The sequence below is a fragment of the Chiloscyllium punctatum genome, chromosome 1 (genome assembly GCF_047496795.1).
Source record: "Chiloscyllium punctatum isolate Juve2018m chromosome 1, sChiPun1.3, whole genome shotgun sequence".
Classification (NCBI taxonomy): Eukaryota; Metazoa; Chordata; class Chondrichthyes; order Orectolobiformes; family Hemiscylliidae; genus Chiloscyllium; species Chiloscyllium punctatum.
Genome location: NC_092739.1, coordinates 53198250 through 53222832, shown reverse-complemented (window position 1 = coordinate 53222832; position 24583 = coordinate 53198250). Strand labels below are relative to the sequence as shown.

General features: G+C 40.7%; 1 protein-coding gene across 7 annotated transcripts in view; it reads right to left on the bottom strand.

Annotated features, from left to right (window-relative positions):
* The window catches only part of slit2 (slit homolog 2 (Drosophila)), a 461089-nt gene that overhangs the window by 127078 nt on the left and 309428 nt on the right, over positions 1–24583 (bottom strand). For 5 of the 7 annotated variants that reach the window (XM_072562078.1, XM_072561956.1, XM_072561971.1 and 2 more), the window contains exons 13-15: positions 23392–23535; positions 15226–15389; positions 14869–14892 (exon numbers count right to left, since the gene is read on the bottom strand). In XM_072562078.1, the coding sequence (XP_072418179.1) occupies positions 14869–14892; positions 15226–15389; positions 23392–23535 (332 nt within the window). The remainder of the gene's footprint in view (positions 1–14868; positions 14893–15225; positions 15390–23391; positions 23536–24583) is intronic. The other 2 variants (XM_072561986.1, XM_072562148.1) reach the window with 1 other exon arrangement.

Here is a 24583-nt window from a genome sequence, read left to right as displayed (position 1 = left end):
ATCTTCTTCTACACTCGTCACAGATGACAGATTTTGATGAAGAAATAGAAGTATACATTTTTTTAAAATCTATATTGAAAGTATTTTCAACAGCTCTGTACCAAAATCCCAGTAAATTACCCACCTAAAACTAAACTATCACCAAAGTAAGAATGCTCTAATAAACATAGCCTGAAGGGAATTTACAAGAAAAATACTTCTCTTAAGGGGTTTAAAATACATTGCAGTTCATCACCAAAAACAGATCCAACATTGACAGAGCTTCTGTTAATTTAACATCCTGCAAAGATACAGTAACTTTAATGTGGAAAAATGTCCAAAGACACTTCAAAGTAGTAAAATAAAAGTATGACGAGCCAGAAAGGCAAAATATTAAAGCAAAAAGACAAAAGCTTGGTCTTATATGTGATTTAAGAGGTTTTGAAATCATGGAAAGAAATGGATTTAGGGAATGAAAGAAGTCCAGACAATGGATTTGGCCAAATTAATGGTCCTGGTGGTGGGAAAAATCTGATTGGGTGAGGGTCAAGCATGTGCAGGATGTTCAATGGAGACAATGATCAGATGGATGGAGGAATTAGGATGTGAGACCATAACCAGATTTAAATGAAACAATGACATTTTAAATTTAGGATTTTTGGGGATTGAAAGCTCATAGATTGAGTGTGAGAACAGCAGGAGGTGATGTGAAACAGGCATGGTGTTGGATAGGATGCAGGCAGCAGGGTTTTGGATGAGTTACATGTTACTGAAGATGGAAGAAATTTTACTTTCTTATATGTTTTAGGCTTATATTGCTACCAGGGTACTTCTCAGTAGTATATCTGGGCTGTGGGGGTCTACACATTCAATGTGCCTGAGACCGTTGGCTCTTTATCTTTAAATAAGGCTCTTCCATACCTAAAGTACAGTAAGAATCTTTTATTAACAGCTGTACATTGGATCTTACAAAATACTAGAAGAACTCCCTAGTGCATCATTTAAGCTCTCTCTCTACAAGCTTCTTTGAGTTTAATATCTTCTTCCAATCTGCCAGAGTACTGGTTACACCATTACTGATGAAGGGCTTGTGCCCGAAACGTCCATTCTCCTGCTCCTCGGATGCTGCCTGACCTGCTGTGCTTTTCCAGCACCACACTCTCGACTACTGGTTACATCATCCTATTTTAAATATTCCATTAAACTACAGCTCTTCCCAAGTTTCTTTCTTCTTTGGTATTACATAATTCTAGTAGTTAAATTTTTTTTGTTATTTATATAGCCATTGTAATCATTAACATCACGATTACAATCATTGAACATTGCTCTGTAACTGAATATAGCTGATCCTCACCCTGTATCTTTGTAACCAGTAACTTTATGGTTTTGACCACTCTCTCAACTTCTCTGTTTGACTAAAGGTGAAGGGGAGAACATGTCACCTGGCTGATACCTGCCTCGAAAGTGAACTTTCTGAATTCCTCACTCATAAATTGAGGTCCACTGTTCAATATTAGTCCTTCTGGGAAACTGTGCATTGCAGCAATCCTTTCCAGTGCCCCACTCACTGAGTCTGCTGTGGCTGAAAGAAATCTTGCTGCTTCAATTCATCTTGAATTGTAGTTAATAACAACTAAATAAATCATCCCTTGAAGGTGAACAAACCTGATAATAGCCTTTCCCACATCCTTTCTGGAAATTTTGACTCAATTTATGGCACTTTAGACACTTGGCCATTTCTAATACATATATGACATGACAAGATGAAGTTTTCTATTTTTCCAGAAAGGTCTGCCCACCATCCAGATTGTTAGACACTTGATCTGAACTTTTTGAACCTTAAATGTCTCACTTGGAGTCTTTGTAGAATCTCTAACTTAATTGACTTCAGTGTAGCTGAACTACAGTCGTAGACTGACAAGTCTTCCACAACCATTAAGTGCTGTTCTTGCTCATGAAACCTTTTCAGTGCCTGATCCGTAGGAGTGTAATTCAACCACCTTTGCTGACAGCATTGCCTGACCTATGTGCTTTCTTCATCTGATTTTCAAGAAGCACAAATTTCTTTGTATTTTCACACAGTTGCCTGCAGAATAGAACATAGAACATAGAAGAATACAGCGTAGTACAGGCCCTTCGGCCCTCGATGTTGCGCCGATCAAAGCCCACCTAACCTACACTAACCCACTATCCTCCATATACCTATGATGGTTATTGCTGAAGAATAAGACTCCAGTTCTTCTGTCTTCTATAATCTTTCTTCACTGCTTCATCTATAACTGCCCTTTAAAATATACCAGATGTTCCACGTGCTATGCCTGAAGCATACACTATGATGTGCTCATATCTAATCAGTTGAAGACTGAATCTTTGAATTTGTAGTGGTATTCTTCTGATTTCTTTTATGTTCATGTGATCCTAATAACATCATCAAAGGCTTATGGACCATCTGAACCAGCAATTTCAATCTCATGAGGTAGTCTGCAAACTTTTCACATCTCATGCAAATACATTTACTTCTTTTTCAATAATAGTGTACTTCTGTTCAATTTCCATCTCAACCTGAAAACTACCAGTTTCCTTGCTCCATCAGTTTGTACCTGGATAAGATCTGCTCTTAGTCCTATGAATAATTCACCCATGGCTACTCTAGGAAATGAGTCTGGATTACAATAAACTAAAACATCAGAGCTTCTCATGAATCCTTTTAAATCCTGCAGACTGCTCCTAACTCCAATACACTATTGGCTTTTTCTTTTCCAAAAGCTCTTGTATGAGTTGAGTGAGATTAGCTAAATTAGGGATAAACTTTCCCTCTTGATTCACAAAGTCTAAGAAGTGTTGTAAATTATTTGCATACTTCAGTGCTGGAAATTCACTTATAGCCCTCAGTTTCCTTGGATCCGCAGTGAAGCATTGTTCTTGGATTAAAGTATGTGTCCCAAAATGGACTGTCATTCTCAAAATACAACATTTCTGGCTTAGTGTAAGGCTGGAATTCTATAGTGCCCCAACTCTTCTTTTATCATGTTCTTTTATCTTTTGCCATGCACTAAGATAGTTCCATGTGGCAAATGGTTCCCTACTTCCTCTCAGAATGCATGACATTCAAAGTTGAAAATATTCTGGTGCAGAATGACCAGTGAAGCAATACTAATACAAATAATGAATATAGTCAACAATCCTGACTTGTGGTTTAGGAGTAACTGCCAGAAGTCACTGTTTGCACCTAGGAGAAAGTGAGGATTGCAGATGCTGAAGATCGGAGCTGAAAAATGTGTGGCTGGAAAAGCGCAGCAGGTTAGGCAGCATCCAAAGAGCAGGAGCCTGAAGAAGGGCTTATGCCCAAAACATTGATTCTCCTGCTCCTTTGATGCTGCCTGACCTGCTGTGCTTTTCCAGCAACACATTTTTCAGCTCTGTTTGCACCTAGTTGAATAAAGAACCAATTCTTACCAATTTGGCCAAACTGTCAACTGACAAAATAGGATGAGTTTATATTTTAACTCTTCTGTTTAACTGAGTTTCACATAATTCTTCATTTGTTTTGGAAACAGTTACGAGCCCTGAGCATCACTGTGTCCATTCTGTCACTGACACCCCACTTTCTATTATGTTGTCTGACTGAGATGTCAATTTTTTCCACTATCAGATGAGGAATTTTCCCTGCACAAGCAGATGGGCTTCTTGCAGAGTTATGTAGTATTCCTGCTTTACTTTGCCTCAACCTCTGAATAGCTTGAGATTTTATTTGAAAATCTCTCCTGATTTTGATTCAGAGTATTGCATCCACCCTCTCCAAGAGTCCAAACTGCATACATTTCTTTTGCTTCATTTTAAAGTATTTGGATCCTTCAGCATGTAGAGTGTCTCACTGACATCTCCTTTGTGACTGACTTGTGGAGTAACTTAGCAACACACCTGAAAGTATGTGCCTGCGTATTAAATCTGCAGGTTGGATTTTCACAGGTATCATCCACAGGAAGCTGTCAGAAACATGTCAAACCCTTGTACCTTCAAGTCGATAATCCAGAATCTGTGTAGGCTCTTGTTAACCTCAACGAGAAATGTCGTCTTCATCTTTTGTTTCGTACATTTGATATCTTCAACATTTTCTTGACTGTTTGATTTATATACTTTTTTTTCCTCAACACTTTCCTTTTGTATGACTCCTCCAGTGTTTGGATGGTGATGAAGTTGTCACTTCTTACAGAACTCCACAATTTCCATACTAACAAGATCCAAAGCACCTAGTTCATCCTGCTGGACAATCACTGTACATGTGGTGTTGCTTTTAACCATACTTTGAACAATCATATGTAGTAGACAATGTTGACTCCTGCTTTATTGACATTTTGGTTTCCTCTGCGCATCAACCGTGTCACAACTATCTTTGATGTTTCCTCAAAGTCCTCTTGGACTGAATAAAATCTGACAATTTTTCACAAGTGACTACAATTACAATCACTAACTAAATTATCCTTTAAAATCTCCATAACCACAACATCTTGCTAGACAGTTAAAAATCCATTAAAAAGGCTTCAAGTCTGCAGTAGTGAGTAGAGTAGGTTATTTCTTGATTATATGTTTTTGGAGATATGTCTCTTGATAAAAATTAAAATATAAGCCATAACTATTAATTTAACCTGGGGCTGTGTTTGTAGAGGAGTAAGACGGTGTTATTTTCTGGGTCTGTAGATTGTGAAGGAGCAAAAATGGCCTTTAATAGAGTGATATGCACTTCATGTCAGATGTGGGAGTGTAAAGAGAGTTTAAGCGTTACTGCGGATAATATCTGCCATAAATGCTGCTGGCTGTGAATCTTATCAGATCAAATGGATCGGTTTGAGAGACAGTTAGAAGCAATGAGGAATTTGCAACAGCAACAGTTTGTGATGGATGGCAGGTATAGGAAGGAGAGAAAGTCTCAGATACACTCACATAGATGGGTTAACTCCAGGAAAGGTAAGAGAGGTAGGCAGCTAGTGCAGGAGTCTTTTGTGGACACACCCATTTCAAACAGGTATGCTGTTTTGGAAAATTTAGGAGGTAATAGATTCTTATGGGAACATAACATGAACAACCAAGTTTCTGGTATTGAGACTGGCTCTAATGCAACGAGGGGTCCGTCGGGTTCCAAGAGATCAGTTGTGTTAGGGGATTCTCTAGTTCAAGGTACAGACAGATGTTTCTGTGGCTAGCAGCGAAAAAGCAGAATGGTTTGTTGCTTCCCTGGTGCCAGGATCAAGGATGTTTTAGAGATGGTGCAGAATATTCTCACGGGAGAGAGAGGCCAGCAAGAGGTCATTGTCCACATTGAAACCAACGACATAGGAAGGGAAAAGGTTGAGATTCTGAAGGGACATTACAGAGAGTTAGGCTGAAATTTTAAAAGGAGGTCCTCAAGAGTAGTAATATCTGGATAACTCCCAATGCTATGAGCTAGTGAGGGCAGAAATAGGAGGATAGAGCAGATGAATGCATGGCTGAGGAGCTGGTGTATGGGAGAAGGATTCACATTTTTGGATCATTGGAACCTCTTTTGGGGTAGAAATGACCTATACAAGAAGGACGGATTGCACCTAAATTGGAAGGGGACTAATATACTAGCAGGGGGATTTGCTTGAGTTGCTCGGGAGGATTTAAACTAGTTAAGGTGGGGGGTTGGGACCTAGGGAGATAGTGAGGAAAGAGATCAATCTGAGACTGGTACAGTTGAGAACAGAAGCGAGTCAAACAGTCAGGGCAGGCAGGGACAAGATAGGACTAATAAATTAAACTGCATTTATTTCAATGCAAGGGGCCTAACGGGGAAGGCAGATGAACTCAGGGCATGGTTAGGAACATGGGACTGGGATATCATAGCAGTTACAGAAATGTGGCTGAAAGATGGGCAGGACTGGCAGCTTAATTTTCCAAGGTACAAATGCTACAGGAAGGATAGAAAGGGAGGCAAGAGAGGAGGGGGAGTAGCATTTTTGATAAGGGATAGCATTATAACAGTGCTGAGGGAGGATATTCCCGGAAATACTTCCAGGGAAGTTGTTTGGGTGGAACTGAGAAATGAAAAAGGGATGATCACATTATTGGGATTGTATCATACACCCCCTAATAGTCAGAGGGAAATTGAGAAACAAGCTTGTAAGGAGATCTCAGCTATCTGTAAGAAAAGTAGGGTGGTTATAGTAGGGGATTTTAATTTTCCAAACATAGACTGGGACTGCCACAGTGTTAAGGGTTTAGATGGAGAGGAATTTGTTAAGCGTGTACAAGATGATTTTCTGATTCAGTATATTCGATGTACCTACTAGAGAAGGTGCAAAGCTTGCCAATATTGGAAAATAACGCAGGGCAGGTGACTGAGGTGTCAGTGGGGGAGCACTTTGGGGCCAGCGACCATAATTCTATTAGATTTAAAATAGTGATGGAAAAGGATAGACCAGATCTAAAAGTTGAAGTTCTAAATTGGAGAAAGGCCAATTTTGACGGTATTAGGCAAGAACTTTCGAAAGCTGATTGGGGGCAGATGTTCGCAGATAAAGGGATGGCTGGAAAATGGGAAACCTTCAGAAATGAGATAACAAGAATCCAGAGAAAGTATATTCCTGTTAGGGTGAAAGGAAAGACTGGTGGGTATAGGGAATGCTGGATGACTAAAGAAATTGAGGGTTTGGTTAAGAAAAAGAAGATAGATCGAGTGAATCCTTAGAAGAGTACAAAGGAAGTAGGAGTATACTTAAGAGGGAAATCAGGAGGGTAAAAAGGGGACATGAGATCGCTTTGGCAAATAGAATTAAGGAGAATCCAAAGAGGTTTTACAAATACATTAAGGACAAAAGGGTAACTAGGGAGAGAATAGGGCCCCTCAAAGATCAGCAAAGCGGCCTTTGTGTGGAGCAGCAGAAAATGGGGGAGATACTAAATGAGTATTTTGCAATAGTATTTATTGTGGAAAAGGATATGGAAGATATGAACTGTAGGGAAATAATGGTGACATCTTGCAAAATGTCCAGATTACAGAGGAGGAAGTGCTGGATGTCTTGAAACACATAAAAGTGAATAAATCCTCAGGACCTGATCAGGTGTACCCTAGAACTCTGTGGGAGGCTAGAGAAGTGATTGCTGGGCCTCTTGCTGAGATATTTGTATCATCGATAGTCACAGGTGAGGTGCTGGAAGATTGGAGGTTTGCAAATGTGGTGCCACTGTTTAAGAAGGGTGGTAAGGACAAGCCAGGAAACTATCCAGTGAGCCTGACTTTGGTGGTGGGCAAGTTGTTGGAGGAAATCCTGAGGGACAGGATGTACATGTATTTGATTAGATTAGATTAGATTCCCTATACTGTGGAACAAAGCCCTTCGGCCCACCAACTCCACACCGACCCTCCGAAGAGCAACCCACCCACACCCATTCCACTACATTTACCCCTGCACCTAACACTACGGGCAATTTAGCATGGCCAATTCACCTAACCTGCACATCTTTGGACTGTGGGAGGAAACCGGAGCACCCGGAGGAAACCCACACTGACATGGGGAGAACGTGCAAACTCCACACAGACAGTTGCCCGAGGTGGAAATTGAACCTGGGTCCCTGCTGCTGTGAGGCAGCAGTGCTAACCACTGAGCCATCATGCTGCCCCAAAGAAAAGGCAAGGACTGACTCGGGATAGTCAACATGTTTTTGTACGTGGGAAATCATGTCTCACAAACTTGATTGAGTTTTTTGAGGAAGTAACAAAGGATTGATGAGGGCAGAGCAGTAGATGTGATCTACATGGACTTCAGTTGGGCATTTGACAAGGTTCCCCATGGGAGACTGATTAGCAAGGTTAGATCTCAAGGAATACAGGTAGAACTAGCCATTTGAATACAGAACTGGCTCAAAGGTAGAAGACAGAGGGTGGTGGTGGAGGGTTGTTTTTCAGACTGGCAGCCTGTGACCAGTGGAGTGCCACAAGGATTGTTGCTGGGTCCTCAGGGAAAAGACTTTGTCTATTTATCCTATCCATGCCCCTTATAATTTTGTAAACCTCTATAAAGTCACCCCTCAGCCTCTGACGCTCCAGGGTAAACAGCTCCCGCCTGTTCAGCCTCTCCCGGTAGCTCAGATCTTCCAACCCTGGCAACATCCTTGTAAATCTTTTCTGAACCCTTTCAAGTTTCACAACATCTTTCCGATAGGAAGGAGACCAGAATTGCATGCAATATTCCAACAGTGGCTTAACCAATGTCCTGTACAGCCGCAACACGACCTCCCAACTCCTGTACTCAATACTCTGATCAATAAAGGAAAGCATACCAAACACCTTCTTCACTATCCTATCTACCTGCGACTCCACTTTCAAGGAGCTATGAACCTCCACTCCAAGGTCTCTTTGTTCAGCAACATTCCCTAGGACCTGACCATTAAGTGTATAAGTCCTGCTAAGATTTACTTTCCCAAAATGCACCACCTCGCATTTATCTGAATTAAACTCCATCTGCCATTTCTCAGTTCATTGGCCCATCTGGTCCAGATCCTGTTGTAATCTGAGGTAATCCTCTTCGCTGTCCACTACACCTCCAATTTTGGTGTCATCTGCAAACTTTCTAACTGTACCTCTCATGCTTGCATCCAAATCATTTAATCTATGACAAAAAGTAAAGGACCGGCCTCCAGTCTGAAAAACAACCCTCCACCACTACCCTCTGTCTTCTACCTTTGAGCCAGTTCTGTATCCAAATGGCTAGTATTCCATAAGATCTTACCTTGCTAATCAGTCTCCCATGGGGAACCTTATCGAACGCCTTACTGAAGTCCATATAGATCACATGTACTCCTTGCCTTCATCAATCTTCTTTGTTACTTCTTCAAAAAAGTCAATCAAGTTTGTGAGACATGATTTCCCACGCACAAAGCAATGTTGACTATCCCGAATCAGTCCTTGCCTTTCCAAATGCATGTACATCTTGTCCCTCAGGATTCCCTCCAACAACTTGCCCACCACCAAGGACAGGCTCACCGGTCTATAGTTCCCTGGCTTGTCTTCACTGCCCTTCGTAAACAGTGGCACCACATTTACCAATGTCCATTCTTCCGGCACCTCACCTGTGACTATCGATGATACAAATATCTCAGCATGAGGCCCAGCATTCACTTCTCTCACTTCCCACAGAGTTCTCGGGTACACCTGATCAGGTACTGGGGATTTATCCACCTTTAACTGTTTCAAGACATCCAGCACTTCCTCCTCTGTAATCTGGACATTTTGCAAGATGTCACCATCTATTTCCCTACAGTCTATTTCTTCCATATCCTCTTCCACAGTAAATACTGATGCAAAATATTCATTTAGTATCTTCCCCATTTTCTGTGGCTCCACACAAAGGCCGCCTTGCTGATCTTTGAGGGGCCCTATTCTCTCCCTAGTTACCCTCTTGTCCTTAATATATTTGTTAAAACCCTTTGGATTCTCCTTAATTCTACTTGCCAAAGCTATCTCATATCCCTGTTTTGCCTTCCTGATTTCCCTCTTAAGTATACTCCTACTTCCTTTATACTCTTCTAAGGATTCACTCGATCTATCCTGTCTACACCTGACATATGCTTCCTTCTTTTTCTTAACCAAACTCTCAGTTTCTTTAGTCATCCAGCATTCCCTATACCTACCAGCCTTCCCTTTCACCCCAACAGGAATATACTTTCTCTGGATTCTTGTTATCTCATTTCTGAAGGCTTCCCATTTTCCAGCCATCCCTTTACCTGTGAACATCTGCCTCCAATCAGCTTTCGAAAGTTCTTGCCTAATACCGTCAAAATTGGCCTTTCTCCAATTTAGAACTTCAACTTTTAGATCTGGTCTATCCTTTTCCATCACTATTTTAAATCTAATAGAATTATGGTCGCTGGCCCCAAAATGCTCCTCCACTGACACCAGGTTTAGGGTGAGAGGGGAAAGAAAAAGGGCAACTTTTTCACACAGAGGGTGGTACGTGTATGGAATAAGCTGCCAGAGGAAGTAGTGGAGGCTGGTACAATTGCAACATTTAAGAGGCATTTGGATGGCTATATGAATAGTAAGGATTTGGAGGGATATGGGCAGTGTACTGGCAGGTGGGACTAGATTGGGCTGGGATATCTGGTCAGCATGGATGGTTTGGACCGAACAGTCTGTTTCCATGCTGTACATCTCTATGACTCTAAAAAGATTCTCTCAGTCACTGAGATCATGGATTGAATTTTGCCCAACAACTGAATTTCTCTTTTGGTTTAAAAATATAAGCCAAATGGTTCAAAAAAGGCCACCTATTCTGTAGGGCTGAATCTTATTTTTGTTTTGCTAAGTGTGAATTGTGTTGGGATTTTTGGAGGGATTCTCACTGCAAGTTCCAGTGATCTTTCTTGCTGACTCTTACCAAAAGCATCTCACTAACTAGCCACCTCACACCTTTGGGCACGTATGGGACATCGTCTTCCCTGGGCACAGTTGAGAAGGTCCCAACGCCAGTCCATAGCAGCCTGGTCTGAGATTGCCATCTGGATCATTGCAGTCTGAGCTGGCTGGAGGAATGTCCAACAATGTAGGAAGAATGTCAATATCGTACCCCCCTGTGCCAATGTGACACCATCTGCTCTTTGATACTTTACACTTACTCGATCTCTGCTGTCATAGTTATAGGTATGTACCTAAGCTACAAACATTTATGCAAACCTTGTCTATGTCTGTTATCGTACCAATCTCCCCAATTCTCATACAGTCATACAGGCTGGAAACAGATCCTTCAGCCCAAGAAGTCCATGCCAAATATGTTCCCAAACTAAACTTACGCCACTTGCCTGCATTTGGCCCATATCCCTCCAAACCTTTCCTATTCATGTACTTATCTAAATATATTTAAAAGTTGTAACTGTACCTGTATCCTCCACTTCGTCTGGCAATTTATTTCACTCATGAACCACTCTCTGTGCAAAAAGGTTGCTCAGGTCCTTTTTAAACCATTTAAAACATTCTCCTCTCATGTAAAAATATGCCACTTAGCTTTGAACTTTCACCCTCGGGAAAAGACCATTGCTATTCACCTTATCTATGCCCCTCATGATGTTATAGATCTCTTTAAGGTTGCCCCACAACCTTCCATGCTTCAGTGAAAAAGTCCCAACCCATCCAGCCTATTTCTATAACTCAAGCCCTCCATTCCCAGCAGCATCCTGTTAAATCTATTCTGAACCCTCTCCAATTTAATATTACCTTTCCTACAGCAGGGTGACCAGAACTGCACACAGTACTCCAGAAGACACCTCACCAATGTCCTGTACAACCTCAACATAATGTCCCAATTCTTATACTCAAAGATCTAAGCAATGAAGGCAAGTGTGCTAAATGTCTTCTTAACCACCCTGTCTACCTGTAACACAAAGAATTTTGAAGAATCATGTACCTGAACCCCTAGGTGTCTCTGTTTTACAATACTACCCAGGACCCTACTATTAACTGTATAAAACCTGCTCTTGTTTGATTTACTAAAATGCAATTCCTTGCATTTACCCAAATTAAACTTCATCTGCAACTCCTCAGCCACTGACTCAATTGATCAAAATCCCTTTGTAATCTTAGATAACCTTCTTCACTGTCACTACACCACCAATGTTGATGCCCTCCACAAACTTACTAATCCTACATTCTCATCCAAGTCACTTATAAAAATGACAAACAAAAGTGGACCCAATACTGACCCCTGTGGAACACTGCTGCTCACAGGCCTCCAGCCTGAAAACTAACTCTCCACCACCAAGCTCTATCTCCTACCATGAAGTGAATTATGTATCCAATTGGCAAGCTCTCCCTGAATCCCATGTGATCTAACTTTTCTCATTAGACTACTATGTGAAATTTTGTCAAAGGCTTTGCTAAAGTCCATATAAACAATGTCTAATGCTCTGCCCACTTTGGTTACTTTCTGGAAAAGCTCAATCAAGTTTATGAGACACAATTTCCCTTGTATGTTCTTCCACTCTTACTCTTGCCTGCAACATCTTCTCTTGCTGTCACCCACTCTAACCCACAACACCACTAACCCTGCCTGGCCTCTGTATTGCCTGCGAACTCTCTCAGGATCCATCCCCACTTGCACCAAAAGTAACAGCTTTCCACTCACTTTCACCTCCCTTAGGATCCACCTGTCTTTCATTTCAAGTGGTAAATGACCCACAACAGTGCGGAAAGAGTCAAGACCAGTGATGGGCTACCAGCACTCAGCTCCACATCCCTTATATAGAGAGCATCCTCACTCTAGCTGGCTGCTTGCCTGTGTTCAATCTCTAAGACTGGTATCAGAGGTTGTCCTTGATTTACAGTGCTGGGAGTACATGAATAGGAAAGTTAAAAATCACACAACACCAGGTTATAGTCCAACAGGTTTAATTGGAAGCACACTAGCTTTTGGAGCGACGCTCCTTCATCAGGTGATAGTCACCTGATGAAGGAGCGTCGCTCCGAAAGCTAGTGCGCTTCCAATTAAACCTGTTGGACTATAACCTGGTGTTGTGTGATTTTTAACTTTGTACACCCCAGTCCAACACCAGCACCTCCAAATCATGAATAGGAAAGGTTTGGAGGGCTATGGGCCAACAGCAGGCAGACAGGACTAGTTTAGTTTGGGATTATGTTCAGAATGGACTGGTTGGATTGAAGGGTGTGTTTTTGTTCCATATGACTCTATGCTCCCGGAGTGAAAGCTATCCCCTTTGACTTGACTGATTACCACAACAAGCTTCCTGGCTTTGTGTCTGCATTAAACAGTGAGACAAAACAGACATAACATAAACCTGGTGTCTCTGGCTGAGGGCAAAGTGCAAACATTCAAGGCAAGGCAGGGATGCTCTGTGGATCCACACAGGTTCAGATCAGGCTCATTGAACTCTCGTCTGATTTTGCCACAAATCTCACCGTAGCTCACACTGGTCCAATGTGATCCGGCTCATTGTAGTTTCTCCCACACTCTGCCTTACCCAAAGCATCATCGGCTACTGAACCGACAACTTATAGAAACATCCTGACTCAGTATTGCTTCTCTTTCACATAAAAGCCTGAAACTGATGGTGAAACTGATGCTGTCAGAGTTCTCTCTCATAGCCTTGCTAGAGGTGTTCCATGTTTTCAAACAGTGTGGTGTTGGTAGTCTTTACTGGTGCCATATTCTGATCAGCTGTAGCACCACACTAATGTGGATAAGTGACTGAGATTTCTCTTCTTACTGTCTACTGTTCTATTTCTGTGTTTTTATTCTCTACAGTATTCCTGATGTGTGACCTGGCTTTGATGTCTTTGGACATTCTTTCCCATTTCTTGGAGTCATCCTGCGCTGAGGCCTTGTGTTTGATGTTTTTTTTAAGATCCTGTCCTGCCTCTGAGTCTTCCTGCTATTAGACTCTTTCTGATTTTCAGCTGTGTCCCAGGGTCTGCGATCTAACTTCAGATCCTGGCTGCAGACATTTCTTTGCCTGCTATTATGCTTTGTTTTATGCTTTAGGCTAATACTGCTCCTAACATAATTAGATATCACTCCTTAGGATCTTTGGGTTGTGAGTGTCTATACTTAGAGGCCATTAACAGCTTATTGTTAAGTAAAGCTCTCCCACCCCTCTAGTACAATAGCACTATTTCTTTTGCATTTTACATTATATTCACTAAATATAGCTTTCTATTGTCATGTAGAGTGTTTTCTCTCTCTCTCTAAACACTTTTTCTGTCTGATGTCTTCTTTCAATCTCAGGTATAGAAATACACCATTAGTTATGGATTAGACAGACTATGGCCTATTTGATTCTGTCACAAGCTCGACATCCAGAGGAGCATGAGAATTGTTCAATCCAGTGATGTCAAAGCCATGGATGGCGATTTCCCCAGCTATTGGGCTGAGGCAGAGATGAAGTCAGGTGATTTTACTGTGCACTTTGTTACAGTGAGGCAGATGGACAGAAGCTCAGATCAGGGTCAAAGTCAAGTATTGTATAAGCCAATTTTCTTCAGTTAAACATTAGGAATGCTCAAGCCTTCAGCCACCACCTTAAACCATATTCCACCTTTCAATACGCCATTGGTAATTGTATCCTCAACCATCCTGTGATGGATGGAAATTTGGGAATCCTCTCCAAGCCTTACTGTTTCCTGGCATCCCTTGTCCTTTAAGACTCTGCTTTAAATCTACCTCTGTGGGCAAAAACCTGACAGCAGATAACCCAAACAGCTTCATGAACAAGGAATGATGGGAGGTTTTCTGAATATCCAAATAAATGTTCTGAACAGGGCCTTAACTGAACCAGTAAGTGGTTTATTTTAAGATTAGAGTATACAGGATAGTTTCTTCTGGTATAAGTGATTGTTCTCATTTCCAAAATGCCATATAAAGTAAATTGAACTTTGTCTACTAATGGAGTGCAACAGGGAGGTCAGATGATGCTGCGCTGAGTATTTCTCATCCAGCCATTGGCATTTATGATAACCCTTTTCTAAACAACATGACCAAAAGTTTCTTGTTGAAGCTTTAATGCACGAAAGGTGACAACAAATGTTAAACTCTATCAAGACAGGAATGAATAATGTGCTACTACCTCCAATAAATAGCGACCTTAGACCAGACGTGGGAATAGAATCAGAGAACAATAAAAGAACCATGATGCATGGCAACTGCATAGCTGACATACAGAAACATGGGCTTAAGGATTCAGCTACTCGGATTGAAAGGTTTCATGCAAATCTCTTATCAGGAGCAGATTCAACTACTGGAAGATGAGGAAGAAACTATATCACTGTAAGGGGAAATTCACCCAATTACTACAGCATGCAACACTCCACTAAATCCTAAGAGAAATCCACAGCTGGTCAGTTCTGCTGCAAGGCAAACCTACCTGGAATGAAATATTGTTCTTTTGCTAAAAACATAAAAAAAGAGAGAAAGAGAAAAGACAGAAGAGAGGCACCTGAATGTTAGCAGCTGAAGGAAAAAGGAACAGTTTATTTTATATTAAATCCACAGGTTGCAACTCATCAACACTAAAACAAATGGCAAAGCAAACAGCACGAGACTGAAACACTGCAGTTAGCATTGAGTCAGAAACAAAGAGGCTGAAAAGCTTCTGAGAGCTTTAATAATTCACAGTAAAACAGACAAATTATCAGAATCCATACGAGAGGCGCTCCAAGCCAAGATAGTCTAATATATATTACTAGATCAACAAATAGCAAAGTTCAAACAATCTAATTACCTGAGCAGCGGAACTTCTTGCTCTTGATCTGCCCGATCCTCTTGTTTGCCAGGCGGCGAGGACTGGTACAGCGGGCACCACTTGTTTCAATGGGGTTTGCGTGCAGGTAGTCCGCAAGCCATTTCAGATGGCAATCACAAATAAATGGGTTCTGAGCCAGATGCCTTTTATGAAGACAAGCAACAACAACAAAAAACAGTGAAGTCAAAACAATGCACTGACCCTGTCAAAAGAATGTAAAACAGCAGTGCAAAGAGCTCTTCAAAGGGCGAGGTAAAGCAGCTAATGTACCAATTGTTCTTTGCAGCTGTAATGCATTTACTGGGGCCCTGCTACATTAAGAATTTACAATGTACGACTTAGTATTCGCCACAGTGACTGCTGGTCCTGCACCACATCCAAAACTGCTTATTACCTGAGTAGATGAGAAATGGCAGAACTGCAATGCTTCCTACTGAATTATTTAAGGCAGGCTGAAGCTCTGAGGGCGTACATCGCTTTCATTATCAGAGATGTAAAAACTGCATTATTCATGTACTCCCAGTGTTATTAACTATGGAAATAATTCTTGAAAATTGAAATCATGAGTGACACCGTGGAACAAGAGGTTTCCTCAGGAAGGGATAAGTTATGAATACAAAGAGAAGAAAACATTTATGGCCATTATCGGGGTTTCTCTGACTAGATAAATAGAAAGGCTTTTCTGTAGCTGTTTCTGAGAGTTCGGATTGATACATTGCCTTCTTTGTGTTAGGGCAAGTGACAGAATTAGGATTGAAAAGGTACTGGAAAAAGGGGATGATCAGCCAAAAGTCATTGTTCCTATCAGAACCAATGGGATAGTGAAACACAATGTTTTGGAATGTGAGGTGACATCCGAGGGGGGGGGGGGGGGGGGGGGGGGGGGGGGGGGAGGCGGGGTGGTGGAGTTGTATAAATGGGTCTCAGAGAAGTCAAATAAAGAGCTCAGAGGATTTAAACTGGGTAATTTGAAATTTCTGCCAAGCTTGCAAGGAGAGAAATAGTTGCCAACACAGAATTAGACCAAGTAGAAAATTTGCTAGGCTTTATGAAAGATCAGATCTTGAGAAAGGAGATGATATCACATGCAGGGAAACCGAGATAGGAAACCATGCGGTTGTTAAGTGCCAAATGTTTTCTTAACTTTGCACTGAATTTGGGTTTTCCTGGCAGGCCAGAATTTATTGCCCATCCCTAATTAACACAGAAAAGGTGATGGTGAGTTGCCTTCTTGAACGATTGTGGTCGCTTTGGGTTAAGTGCACCAATAGTACTATTAGGAGGGAACTTTCAGAATTATGACCTAATAACAGTGAAGGACCAGTAATATTGTTTGGTCAGGTTGGTGTGTGACTCTGAAAAACAATAAATACTGTAGGATAAAGAAAGGAAAAGTTATTAACTCAAGATTCTGTATTTACATGCCAAAATTTTGAATAAGATGTATCCTAAGAGAATTATACTGTTAAATGACATATATAGAAAACATGATTTAACAGTATGGGGCGAAAGCTAAATTTACACAGATAGAATTGTTTGGAAGACACAAAAGAAACAAAATGGAATGCAATTGTTTTTTATCAAGTAACCAGCTGGTGACTGGGTTGGAAGTCAGGTTTAGGAACATAAACTACAACATCTTGTATTCAGATAGGACCTTTCATGTAACAGAATGTTTCAACATGAACCATAACAGCATTGTAAACTAAATTCAACTCTGAGCCACACGAAGTGCATCAGGAGGGCAAGATGGTCAAATGCTTGGCCGGAGAGGCTAGATTTAAGGAGCATCCTAAATAAGAAAAGACAAGGTCTAAGGAGAGAATTCCAGTGCTTATTCTGTTAAAAGATGAATGCCCAGTCTCACAACACTGTTAATTGTGAGTAATTAAAATTGGAGATGGTTAGGTGACCAGGATTTCATTTATTGTGAAGGGAGCTGGAGGAAATTACACATGTAGACAGGAAAGAGGCCACAAATGAGTCAGAAAATAAGTATCAGAATGCTATCATTGAGGCATTAGTCAACAGGGACCTAACATAGCTCAACAAAACATCAAAAATATGGCTAACTGTGAGATGAGGAGAGTAAGCACTCTGGCAGCAGAGTTTTGAATGATGTCAACTTTGGGAATGGAATAATGTGGCGTGTGAATAGGAGTGGGTTGGAAGTAACTAAGTCTAGAGGCACCAGATATTGAACTAATAAAACTGGGTAATCATAATAACAACAAAATTTCAATGTATACAGTGCAGTGAAAGTAGTAAAATATCCCAAGGTGTTTAGCAAGGATGTTGTGAATTTAAAAAAAGTAAACTGCTCAAGGATTTATCATGACTGATAACCAAGAAGTTTAATCAACCAAGTTGATTTTAAGAAAAAAAGGAAAATAGCCCATGAGATAGGAAGGCTAAGGGAGAGAAGTCAAGCTTAAAACCATGAAAGCTTGATCACCAATGTTGAACCAATTAAAATCAGAGGTACAGAAGGGTCCAGAATAAGAAAAACATTGAGATCTTGAAGTCTGGTACATCAAACATAACATGAAGGCAGCATCACCCAGATTAGGACATTTACCCCGGGATGGAAGTGATGGTCAGGGAATGAGGTTTGGGTAGAACTGAAGCCAATGACTTTGGTATTATAGTCTATAGTTTTCTGAATAGTTAATTCAAAGAAATTTCAGCTCATCCAATATTGAATGTCAAACGAGCAGAGTGACAAATCTGACTGCAGAGGCCTAAACAGATGATGGTGAGATACAGGTGAGTGTCATCGGCATACAGACAAAATCTGGAGTAATTTCGGACGATGTTACTGCTGGATGCACGTGGATAGAAATTTTGATTAAATGAAAGGTAGACCTACAGAGGAACACCGGGAAAAACAATGTGAAAACTAGAGGAGAAACCACTGCTAATGATAAACTGACCACAATTTAACGTTAAGAATAGAATCAAGCTGATGCTGGTAGTGTGGTCAACTATATCGAAGATTACAGAGAGGTCAACAAGGATCAGGAGAGATGATCTTTTAGAGGATACAGGCATGAAGAATGACATTAGTGACCTTGATAATGGCTGTAAAGTATTATTGCTTGAGTATAAATCTTACATGGAACTGTAGGTAAAATGGGCTCAATGTGTTCAAGGATGGTGAAGCGGAAAGGGATTTCTGTACAGACAGAAAAGATCAAACCTAGCTTTCTTAAGGAGTCTGGTGTTGATGGTAGATTTGAAGGAGATAGAACTATTAACTTTGTCTGCTAACATGGACATGAGTTACGGAATTTGAGTGATTAGTGATTTCAACAGAATAGGATCCAGTAAACTGGAAGCAGGTATCATGGACACGAGCAAGTTGGATAAAGCATTACAGTTGTTGGAATGAATGATAACAAAGAGGAAAAAGTAATTCTAGGAATTTTAACAAAAACAGAAATTGCTGAGAAAGCTCAGCATCCGTGGACAGAAATCAGAATTAACTTTTCAGATCAAGTAACTCTTCCTCAGAACGGAAGGTGCATCTTGCAGTCAGATTAGGCAGAAAAGTAATACAATATGATTGGAGTATAAGATTAGCTGGGCATAAGAGAAGCAAGCACACCTGGTTAGAAACCCCAGAAAAAAGTTAATGAATTAGGACAAAACAAAACAGTGGTCCATTACCACCTTGGGAGATTATATGCACGTCTATGTAATTTGCAGTGGACAAAGCTGGCTGTAGAAGGAATACGAGGAACAATGTTTCCGCTGGAATAAAACATCTGCACTACAGAAAACATGGATTTTCTGTATTAAAGTTATTTTGTTATTTTTCGCATTACTTCTGCAGCTTCACCTGTGCAGGTTCTCTGATGACTCAAAGAATATATCCAGTGAGTATTTGAGGCCAGTAGGTAGGAATGTTCCAAGGCTGATTTCTATACTCTGATGTAACCAATGACCCCTAGTCGAATTTGGCAATGTTGACTTATTGTTGACAATACAAGTTTGTTTCTAGTTCCCTCAGAATTATACCACAACAAAAAATACACCAATAAATGAGACATTAGGTCAGCTCCAGCCACTGTTCATGACACCTGTCCTATTCACGACACCACACTTTTCAAAAGAATGTAAAACTGCTGAAGAGGGTGGAGACAAGATTGACTTGAATGGTTCCAAGTATGAGAGGTTACAGTTACAGACAGACTCCTCGTGATGACCGGGCTCTATTCCTGAATGCGTTCATAAGTCAGAACAGAATACAATATATTTTAATAGTTTCAGTGCAAGCAAACGTTTGTATGTCGAATCATTAAAATGAATATTAATATGAAATCTCATTCGTAAGTACAGGCATTCATAAGTCAGATGTTCATAAAGTGGGGACCACCCACACATGGATAAACTGGAGACGGTAGAGTCATCACAGCAGAGAAGGTTTATAAAAGATGTGAAAGAGGAGTTTAAAATCATAAAGTAAATAAGGAGAGACGGTTTCCATAAGACCATAGGAAATAGGAACAGGGGAAGGTCGTCCTCAAGTCTGCATTGCCATTCAATAGGATCATGGCTGATCTGACATTCCTCATGTCCACTTTCTTACATTTTCCCTGTAATCCTTGATTCTGCTATTGATCAAGAATGAATCTATATATCTATATGTCTGTCTGTCTATCTATCTATCTATCCATCTATCTCCGTCTTAAATATCCAGTTTGAACTCTGCTCCCACAGATCTCTGTGGCAAGAAATTCCAAAGACTCACAACCCTCTGAGAGAAGAAATTCCTCCTCATCTCAGTCTTAAATTGACACTCTTTTTTTTCTGAGACTATGCCTTCTGGTGCTAAACTCTTCCACGAGGGGAAATATCCTCTTAGAATTTAACCTCGGAATCCTAGTAGCACACAAATCCACCAACACTCTCAAATAAAACTAACAAACTTAAAAGACCCAGTACAACCCATGGACAAAACCAACGTCATCTATAAAATTCCATGCAAGGACTGCCACAAATACTACGTAGGACAAACAGGAAGAAAGTTAGCCACCAGGATACACGAACACCAGCTAGCTACATAAAGACACGGCCTTCTCTCCCTCGTAGCTCTACACACGGATGAAAAAAAACCACCAATTCGACTGGGACAACACATCTATCCTGGCACAGGCTAGGCAAAGACATGCCAGAGAATTCCTAGAGGCCTGGCACTCCAACTACAATGCCATAAACAAACACATAGATCTAGATACCATCTATCAACCCCTCAGAAAACGAACAGGAAATGACATCACCACAAACCACAGGAATCCCATCCAGGACAAACATATAAATAGAAAGCAGGAGACAACAGCTTTGCTTCACTTGGAGGCCGCCACTGATGATGTTACCTAGCCAGGTAATGAAACGTCTGGATATCAAACCTACAGCTCAGCAAGAAAAGCTACACCCTAAATTTAACCTATCAAACCATTTAAGAATCTTATATGTTTCAATCAATCGCCTCTCAATCTTCTAAAACACAGTGAGTAGAGTCCCAACCTTTCTCGTCTTTGCCCATAAGACAATCACTCCTTACCGGGATCATCCTAGTGAACCTTCTCTGAGATGCTTCCAATGAAACAGAATCTTTCCTTAAATAAGGGGACCAAAACTGCTCACAGTGCTCCAAATGTGGTCTCACCAGCACCTTGTACAATTGCAGTAAGACTTCTCTATTCTTATACTCCAACCGCCCCTTGAAATAAGGACCAGTGTTCCATTAGCCTTCCTCATTACCTGCTGCCCCAGTAGACTAGCTTTGACCAAGTAATTTTCTGTTGAAGTTTTCTGCAATTTCTCTCCACTAAAATGATACTCTGTTCTTTTGCTATCCCTTCCAAAATGAGCAACTTCACATTTTCCAATCCTCCTGTTTGCTAGGGAATGAGGACTAGTACAGCAGGGAATACGCTTTGCCAACTTTTTGCCCAGTAACCTATCAATATCTCCTTGTTAATGGACATTGTACCACTCTGATAACTTGCCCTTCCACCTTTGTGCTGTTTACAAATTTGGCTACAGTATATTTGCTCCCTTCCTCCAATCATTAATATATATTGTAAACTGTGATCCCAGCACTGACCCCTGTGCAACCACACTGGTTACAGGTTGCCAACCTGAAAATGAATACCCTTATCTCGACTCAATGTTCCTGCCTTTTAGCCAATTCTCTATCCATGTCAATATACTGCCACCATAACTGTGGGATCTTATCTTATGACTTAACCTTCTGTGAGGTACCTTGTCGAACACCTTCTGGAAGTTCAAATACAACACATCTACTGGTTGCCCTCTATCCACTCTGGTTGAGACTTCCCCAAAAAAAATCCAATAAATCATAGAACATAGAACATTACAGCACAGTACAGGCCCTTCCAGCCCTCGATGTTCACTGACCTATGGAACCAACCTGAAGCCCATCTATCCTAGACTATTCCATTTTTATCCATTTGTTTTCCCAATGATCATTTAAATGCCCTTAAATTTGCGAGTCTACTACTGTTGCAGGCAGTGCGGTCCATGCCCCTGCTGCTCACTGAGTAAAGAAACTACCTCTAACATCTGTTCTTTATCTAACATCCCCAATTTAAAGCTATATCCCCTCATGCTAGCCAGCAGCATCCAAGGAAAAGGGTATCAATGTCCACCCTATCTAACAGTGTTATTATCTTATATATCTCAATTAAGTCACCTATCAACCTTCTTCGCTCTAACAAAAACAGCCTCAAGTCCCCCAGTCTTTCCATTTAAGACCTTCCCTCCATACCAGGCAAAATCCTAGTAAATCTCCTCTGCACCCTTTCCAAAGCTTCCACATCCTTCCTATAATGCGGTGACCAGAACTATATGCAATACTCCAAATGTGCCTACATCAGAATTTTGCACAGCTGCAGCATGACCTCATGCTCTGAAACTCAATCCCTCTACCAATAAAAGCTAACACACCATATGCCTTCTTATCTACCCTTTCAACCTGGTGGCAACGTTCAGGGATCTACGTACCTGGACACTGAGATCTCTCTGCTCATCTACACTACCAAGAGTCTTACCATTAGCCCAGTACTCTTTATTCCTGTTGTTCCTTCCAAAGTGAATCATTTCATACTTTTCTACATTAGACTTCATTTACCACCTCTCAGCTCAGCTCTGCTGCTTATCTATGTCCCTCTATTACCTGCAACATCCTTCAGCACTATCCACAACTGAGGTAATGACACTGAGACAGTCTGCAGGATTTCCTGTCTGATTCTACCACATATCACATCATTGGCCTCTAAGATTCTACCCAAGGTAATCATTCAGCTTCTCTTCCATTTCTCTTCTCCTCATTATAAATTCTCCTGTAATTGACCCACTTGCACCTCACCTAAACATTTCTTTTATCCATATCTATTGAAGTTTTTGTAGATCATTATGGTGTTTCTTGCTAGATTGAGTTCGTATTCTAGTCTCCCTTTCCTTCAACTGCTTTCTGGAAATGGAAACTGGATAACGTTTGAAGAAGCAGTAAGTGGATTGTCATGAGATAAGAATGGGACTAACAGGCGAACTGGTTTGACCCCCGAAGCAGCCACTGAAGACTCGATTCATAAAATGGCCTTCTTGTGTGTTGTGCTAACTTATGATTCCAAAAAAAAATTACTGACAGAATTTGAAAGGATATTACATCCCTATACTCATTACATTTAATTAGTATAATTATAATTTCTGACTTGAACTGGCATCTGATTTTCAACTTGATGGAAAACCATAAACATATTGAGGAAAATACCATTGCTTTAAGAGGCTACATATTTCCTTTGTGCTCCTTGAACCATACCAAGGAGCGGTAGAATGTGAGCTTTTATTCACCATTATCTGCACCATAATTAGGGAATAATTACTTCTCAAAAGCTAACAAGGTAAACTAAATGAAACATGACTGGAAGTTGAGGTTGCATAAGCCTAGTCTCCCAGGTTTCGGTGCATACCTCAGAGGAGACTAAGAGATGGGAATTTCTCTTCTCTTTTTCATTTTAAAAGTGTATAAATATCATGAATTATTTCATATACTATTTTCACATCTCAACAAGATCAAACTTTCCCATGCAGCTGACATTATGAAGGAATACATACAAAGTCTGGATAGCACGCAGAGGTGCAAAAGTGCCTTTGGCAATGGTCTGCAATTTGTTGTCATATAGAGACAGGAGGTTTAAATTATGGAGATCCTGAAAAGCATCTACTCGCAGACAGTTAATCTTGTTGGCATTGAGTAACCTGTCAAACAAAACAAAAAAAAATTATACAAAATATATAAATACCTTTCATGTAAAGAGTCATCAATTCCAGTCAGAACAAAATTCACAATAACTAGGCCTAACCAAATTCAAACAGCTGGAAGACAAAAACATTCTTTCACATCTGTAATTTTTTTATGTCAGATCTTAACATCTATTTTCTGTTATGTCCAATGTCTTGACATTTGAATTGTTAAATTCTGACTTTATCAAACCTTATTTCTTTTCAATTTTACATGCCAACTGATCACATCAGGGACCAGTTGTGATATTGATGAGCGGCAAAAAACAAGATGGAAAACAGATTCATCTAATCAGAGAAAATAGGAGTAGGCCATTCGGTCCTATGAGCCTGCTCCATCATTCAATATGATCATGGCTAAGCATCTAACTCAGTACCCTATTCCTGCTTTCTCCCCATACCTTTTCATCCCTTTAGCTCAAAGTACTATAGCTAACTCCTTATTGAAAGCATCAGTGTTTTGGCTTCAACCATTTTCTGTTGCAGAGAATTTCACAGGTTCACCACTCTTAGTCCTAAATGGATTACACTGTATCCTTCCAGTATGACCTTGGTTTTGGACTTCCTGGTCATTGGGAACATCTTTCCTGCATTTACCTGTCTAGTCCTGTTAGAATTTTATAATGTTTCTATTTATTTTTAATTTAACTTATATTTCTAATCACACCTCTGGAGCAGGTGGGACTTGAACCTGGCTCTCCCTGTCCAGGGGAAGGGGCATAACTACTGTGCCAGAAGTGTGCCCCACTTTTATATATTTCTATGAGATTTCCCCTCATTCTTTGAAACTCTAGTAATACAGTCCTAACTGAGCCAATCTCTCTTCATATGTTAGTCCTGTCATCTGAGGAAACAGTCTGATAAACCCTCCCATAGCCAGAATATCCTTCCTCAGATAGACAGACAGTACTCTAGGTAAGGTCTCACCAAGGCCTTGTACAATTGCAGCATGACTTCTCCTGTACTCAAGTCCTCTTACTCTGAAGATCAACATACCATTTTGCCT